Source organism: Rhinoderma darwinii, chromosome 3, assembly GCF_050947455.1.
Source record: "Rhinoderma darwinii isolate aRhiDar2 chromosome 3, aRhiDar2.hap1, whole genome shotgun sequence".
NCBI classification, from domain to species: domain Eukaryota; kingdom Metazoa; phylum Chordata; class Amphibia; order Anura; family Rhinodermatidae; genus Rhinoderma; species Rhinoderma darwinii.
In genome coordinates this window covers 417,560,824-417,567,946 of record NC_134689.1, presented here as the reverse complement: position 1 = coordinate 417,567,946, position 7,123 = coordinate 417,560,824, and the positions used below count along the sequence as shown (strand labels likewise).

The 7,123-nt window shown below is 39.3% G+C and overlaps 1 protein-coding gene across 1 annotated transcript; it reads right to left on the bottom strand.

Annotated features, from left to right (window-relative positions):
* Nucleotides 1-1,763: 1,763 nt before the first annotated feature.
* On the bottom strand, nucleotides 1,764-6,829 carry LOC142748522 (vomeronasal type-2 receptor 26-like). The gene is made up of 3 exons (XM_075855591.1): nucleotides 6,614-6,829; nucleotides 4,117-4,240; nucleotides 1,764-2,683 (listed from the first exon to the last, which is right to left on the bottom strand). The coding sequence occupies exons 1-3, from the start codon at nucleotides 6,827-6,829 to the stop codon at nucleotides 1,764-1,766; spliced, it is 1,260 nt and encodes a 419-aa protein (XP_075711706.1).
* Nucleotides 6,830-7,123: the final 294 nt, after the last annotated feature.

The following is a 7,123-nucleotide window of genomic DNA, read 5'->3' as shown; positions in this document are numbered from 1 at the left end:
TAACCGTGTGATGTCATCTACATTGTGACCATGTGATGGCATTTGCATTATGACCGTGTGACGTAATCTACATTGTGACCATGTGATGTCATCTACATTGTGACCGTGTGATGTCATCTGCATTGTGACCGTGTTGTTCCATAAAACACCTTTTCCTCCCCTCTTAGGGGACATTCATCCACTCACACGTCAGCGGCTACTGACAGTTTGGGAATTATCTTCCCTTTTTCAAATATTGGGACATCCATTTTCTTTTTCCATCATTGCATTTGCGCGACTCTGCGAGAAATCTTGCTCCATATGCTCTTACTTACCTGAGCTAATTGGATATTGGCCGATACTACCCGATGTATACATGTTTAGTCTGACCTAAATACATGTATTATATATTTTTTTTCTATATGAATCATTATATGTATCTATGCTTCACCATAAATATATGAATTATCATTGCTATGATGATATGTATGAATATAAATAGCTATATTTATGCATTGAGAAGAGATACGTGTGTGTGTATATATATATATATATATCTTTGTAATCTAGAATTACCGGCCAGTACTCTACATGTGTCTGGATGTGGTTATAGAGGTATCATGAATGCAGTCATGTCATTTTTGTGTCATTTTTTACCTAATTATGTCTTTTACTGAAGAAAATTGTATAATATATTTGCTAATACATCGTTCCAGTCTGAGATTTTATGGTTTAGGCTCAACTTCCTATTTTTTGTCTTCTTGATATATTTATTAGTTGAGTATTGGGCACCACTTTGAGAATTCTGACTGGTCCATTGAAGGACGGGGTAGACAGGCGGCCTCTGTAACTGTTTCTCAAGGGCCCTCATACATGTGGAGCCACCATGTGATTGGATAAAGATCCGGAGCCGCCCTGTGATTGGATAAACATCCGGATCCGCCCTGTAATTGTATATACCGTACAACCAGAGCCGCCCTGTGATTGGATACTTATTTAACCGATATAATTATTACTATTCATTTTATAATTAAAGGGATTGTCCAATTTCAGCAAATTAATATAATTTTTTGTATCATTAAAGGTTATACAATTTTCCAATATACTGTCTGTATTAATTTTTCATGGTTTTCAAGATCTCTGCTAGCTGTTATTTAGTAGGAACATTCATTGTTTACTTCCAGCTCGTTACACTTACAGTTTGTGTATCAGAGCCGTGTCTTATGGCGATACCAGCACCTCTTTGATCATCACATGACCATGGACAGAATGTTATCCACTGGAAGTAAACCATGAATGTTCCTACTGAATAACAGCAACCAGAGATCTTGAAAACCATGAGGAATTAATGCAGAGGTCCTACCTCTCTAACCATGACCATTATAACGGATAAGTACATTAGAAAATTGTATAACTTTTAATTATACAAAAAATAACATTCAATTACTTCAATCCGGACAATCCCTTTAAGTTAACATTTGCTTCCACTGTAAATTAGTGTAAAATAACTTTATAAATGAAATAACTTATCTTCTTAAAGGGGATGTCTCATCTTGACAAATCCTATCCATATGTCCTATTAGGGAACCCCCCAAAAGCCAAAGCGGAGAGCCGCTAACAAAGAGTGTCTCTCTCCCTGTTGGACCCAGTCTGTCCACATATTACATGGTGGGTCATTCTTTCGAAGGGCTGGTATGCAATAATACACTTCCCCTGCAGTGACCACTGGAAAGGAAATTCATAGGACCAGCAGTGATCAGTTCTCTCAAGATGAGACAATCCCTTTAAGCATTTATAGCCTCAGTCTTTGCCCTCCTCATGAGATATTCTCTGGAGTTCATCTCAGGTCTGAAGAGTATAATGAAACACTTCGGAAAGAACATGCAAAGCACCAGAGCCCAACTGGATGACAGGATAGCAAATATCTCCATAGCCACTGTGTACTTGCCCTGAGCACTGAGGGAGGCTGGGATATAAGATATCCAGACACTGAGAAAGGCCAACATACTGAAGGTAATAAATTGGGCCTCATTGAAGCTGTCGGGAAGTCTCCGTGCCAAGAAGGCCACAATGAAACTAATGGAGGCCAGAAGAAAGAGATAACCCAACATGATCCAGAAGGCAATGGGTGAACCCTCGTTACACTCAACAATGATGAGTGCGGCCTGGCTTTCTCTGTTGTATTGGGGATATGGTGGAGCTAGGGACAACCATGAGATACAAAGGATAATTTGTAAGAAGGAACATGTAAAAATGATTGTGTAGGATACCCGAGGAGTAGTCCATTTCCTCATAACACTGCCTGGTCTTGTGGCCATAAAGGCAAACATCACCATGACAGTTTTAGCCAAAATGCAAGATACACAGAGGGCGAAGACCAGTCCAAAAGCAGCTTGACGTAGAAGACACTTCTCAGTCTGAGGATAACCAATAAAAGCCAACGAGCTCAGGAAACAAAAAGACAGTGAAACGAGAAGAAGACAACTTATGACGTAGCTGTTGGCCTTTACTATCGGAGTTGATTTATGTTGGATAAAAAGCTTTAGTATGAAGTTAGGAACGAAGGAGGAAACGATGGAAGAACCAGTTAAAGTTGCACCCAGTGGGTCATCATAGGAAAGGAAGTCTATGTTTTTTTGAAGGCATCTGGTCTTCTGTGGATTGGGCCATTCATTCCATGGGCATTTCAGACAATTGTTAGAATCTGAAAAAAAAATAATTGCAGAATAAATTGACAAAAACAATCAGTACAATGTGCACATTTGAAAGTAAATTAGTTTTGTGTTTTTAATCACTTTTCTAATGGGCTTTATTGGTTTTTCTTTTACGTTTAACCGTGCAGCTTCTATGTATCCTGTACACATAGAAGCTGTATCGTTCCCTCTGAGCCGATTCTGTCAGTTCAGCTGAACTGACAGCTCTGCGGGTCCTGTGTGTCTCTAACATACAGAATTCACCTAATATCGATCGTCTCTAAGTTCAAAAAGAAGGGTTATACTCCCGAAACGCGTAGTTTGTTGTGGCTACAAATAAAGTGCTACTTCAAGAACATTCCTGAGGATTAGTTCTCATTATTCTTCGAATGTGTAGCATGAACGTAGATCTTCTTTATATTTCTGCTCCGGGATTAGACTCTGATGGGGATCCCCTAGCTGCTGCAATCACGTTTAATCTCTTGTGTGTATATAGACAATAACCTTAGATAAGCAGATCTCCTTTTTGGGCATTGAATTAGCGTATTATGAGGGAACTGTATGCAATTATTATGTGGGCTCTTTAAGGGAGTATTATTTGGATACTGCATATTATTTGGATACTAATTGGCACTATTATTTAGCATTGAATTGCAGTGGTATACAGACACTATGTGGTAGTATTATTTAAATACTGTATTGAGGTATTATTTAGGCTTTGCGTATATTAGTTTATTGGAGGGACTGCAGATATTAGTGGAATGAACAAAAATTAGAGGTGTATTCCCATCTTGGACATTTATGCTACATCTACAATGTCCGATAGATGTGGGTACCACCTCTTGGACCCACACCAAACTCATGAACGGTGCACCCTGATCCCTTGTCTACGTCCTCCCGCTGTTGCTGGACTCCGGCCATTGAGTTACGAGGTGGCTGGGTGTACAGAAACAGCTAAGCTCCCCAAACTCGAGAGCTACAGAAACAGCGTAGCTTGTTGTGCCACGCTGTTTTCGTAACTCCCATCCACTGCTACATATGGGAGCAACAAAAACAACATTTTTGTACTTTCTGCCACCTCATAACAGAGCCCAGAGACAGCGGCAGAAGGTAGGATGGGGGTCAGGGGGCTCTGTTCTAGGGATAGGTCTAGGTCTCAACGGTGGGGCCTACATATATTGGAAATTTATCGCATATCAATGTACGAAATACCCCTTTAATCGAATGTGTTAAGCAGTAAAGCTTAAGCAGGAAAATTAGGTTGGTTAGTCTAAGAACCAAGGCAGACAAGCAAAAAATTGTAGGGGCATCGAGGGATCAGAAGCAAGACCCTAAAACAGCGGATGTCATGGACGGGGTAGGAAAACATAGCCTTTTGTTGCATAGGTGGGATGTTTGCTTTGAAATTTAACATTGTGCTTTGTATATTGTACCTCTTCTGTACCTGTATGATTGGAAATTTCTCCTTGTGGGCAGGGGACACATTGGAAGCAGCAGACAGGTTGTCCTCTAATGGAGACCTTCCTAAATCCTGGAGGACAACTTTCAGTACAAGCTGATATAGGTACCTGGGAAGATTTGTGGTAGATGTTCCAGAAGTTCATGATAGAACCAGATGATAAAATATGTGTATATGAATATGTATCAATTTAACTTGAGGTATCACATTCATGTTTTACAATACAATGTTATAGCCTTTACAATGAAGATCTACGTCAGATTATCATTAAAGATGATTTCAGAGAATTGAATTAGTATCAGAAACTTGGAGTGAGCCTTCAAATTTCCTGCCAAATTGTTCACCATTGCCTTGTAGGGGCCATCAACAGAATATACAGTAGGTGCCATTATTACAATAATGCATATCCACAATGGACAACTCAGAACCTCCTAAAAAGCCTCTGTAAGCAGTTTAGGTGACAAGACTCATATTAACCCTGTCACTAGTCAATTTTCAAACATACATGACTTGCCTGGACATATATGGGGCACCTATGGGCATAACTACCATGGTAGAGGTATAGCAGCTGCTATAGTGACCAGCAACTAAGGGGCCCATCTCCATTCAGAGGAAAGGTGATGCAAGTAGATTATGAATGGCAAGAGCGGGAAAATAAATGTAGATGACTGGGAGACCAAAGAAGGGAGGATAAGACATAAGGGACAAGGGGAAAACCAAAATAATCAAAAGTCTTTTATGTCCCGATGGATCAGACTCCATTCCAAGTTTTGCTTTGAAGCTCGATGGTTGCTTGTAATGCCCCTGATGCCATTTATATTGCAGACAGAAACTGCAAACCCAAAGCTATCAATAGAAACAAGGGATGAGCATGCAAACTCCATCATACCAAAGTTATAAAACAGATTAAAGTTGGTCGCACCATTTTTATCACTAGTGATGAAGCTGATGACATCAATGACTTAGCATGGGGCTATTTGCTTCCGGTGAAGATTCCTTGTGATTTTGCTAATTTTTGTATTATTTGTGAAATGTTTCTATTTTTTGGGGGTATAGAATTGTTTGTTTTTGAACTAGACTATTAGGCTCTTTAGATACCCTCCATTCTTTGACTCCGTTGCATATCTGTTCATATACTAGTCCTTCTCAATGAATTAGAATATCATCAAAAAGTTAATTTATTTCACTTTTTGAATTGAATTACTGAAATCAATTAACTTGAGAAGGACTAGTATGTATGTATAGGTTTTCATACACATTATTTAATATCCATAGGTGTCCCCAACAATATTTAACTAGCCCTTGGAAACCCCAACTGCACTGGAATGGTGTGAATTATATCAGAAGGACACAACAATTAACCAATGGTTGCCTTGAGATATGTATTGGGGGGGGGGGGGGGGGGTTCTCAGTGTAATTTACTCAGCTGAATAGATTTTGGTATGCTTTTAATGGTTGAGAACATGGAAATAGTTGATCAAACTCTCAGCTATTTCTTACTCCATCTTTACAATGTGTGAACCCCAAATTCTCTACTCTGTTGTCCTTGATCTACATAAAACAGCGCAGTTGGCGTAGGTTTTGGTGAAATAAAACCATGAGAATTTCCTAAGGACATTCTCCTTATTATGTTCCAGAAATTGACAAAATTAGGGCACAATGGGTCATCTCTAATCAACACTAATTCTCATTATCCTTTGTGTAAACCGATTCCAAATTAAATTCATTACAAATTTGCCAAAAGTACTGGATTTCGGCAAATCAAAAAATGTGGGATTCGTCCCGCATGAATTGCTCAAAATGGTGGCTGAGATTTTACAGGTTAGAAGAAGACAAGAAGACAGAGAAGGATCACATGACCTGCGGAAAAAGACTGGCGGGCTTCCCCATAATGCCTTTCAGGCAGCACTCCCTCTAGCCCAGCCAATCATGAGGGGTATAGGTATGAGTCACTGATGACTCATTGGATAATAGTCATATTAGTTAGAACCACTATACACAGCCCAACCAGGAAATGTTGCGGCTTTGTGGGGATATATATAGGAGAGAGAGGACATCAGACAGAGAGTGAGAGATAGTAAAACACAGAATACAGTAGTGGATTAGTGTCAGGGAGTGTGTTTCATAGTGAGGAGAAGAGAATAGATAGTCAGATTTGCAATAATTTGATAGAGAGAAAGATTTTAGAGAGTGATAGAAATCAGTCAGTGTCATTGTGTTAGTTAGGCAGGCACATGCAGCCATTGCTGTGAGTGAATGCTGCTGCAGCTATACAATTCTTGCATTCATTTTTAAATCATGAATCCTTATCACATTATTCATAAATATTCTTCAATATTAGTTCAGAGTATCATACATGACTTTCATGGTAAATGGGGCACTTTCATTTGCGACTAATTTATTCGGACCGAATTGAATCTGACGGTCGTTTAGACGACCGATTCGAACAATCTCTAACAGTAACTCATTTGGAACTTCGTACCTGGTTGTCTTCAGTTGCCCAAAGCAATAAACTTGAGTTGATTCTAAAAAGTTTCCCAACAGATGCTGTGGTGTCATAACTGCCAACTTTGACATGATGTATGGTATTGTTTGAACTTAGCTGCCAATTTACAATGTCATAGACTGCAGGTGGGTCTCCATTTTCATCAAAGTAAAGTTCTCTCTCATTACTTAATGGGACCCTTACGTTCTTCATATAATGCAGGATCTATGGAAAATAGGACACTTCCAAAATTGGGATATCTGCTCATAATATATATTATAATAAGAAAGCTATGATTCTTGAAACAGCTCATCAATTCTAAGAACACTTCCTCCAAAATTTTAATTACCACATTTTTAATTACCATATTTCTCGGACTATGAGACGCAGTCTTTAGCAAGAATTAGTTTTGCTAAAAACTCCCTGCGTCTTATAGTCGGCAGTCAAGGGACCCAGCTGTGCCAGACCCCCTGACCACTCCCTTGATGAACCACTTCCCGACCCATG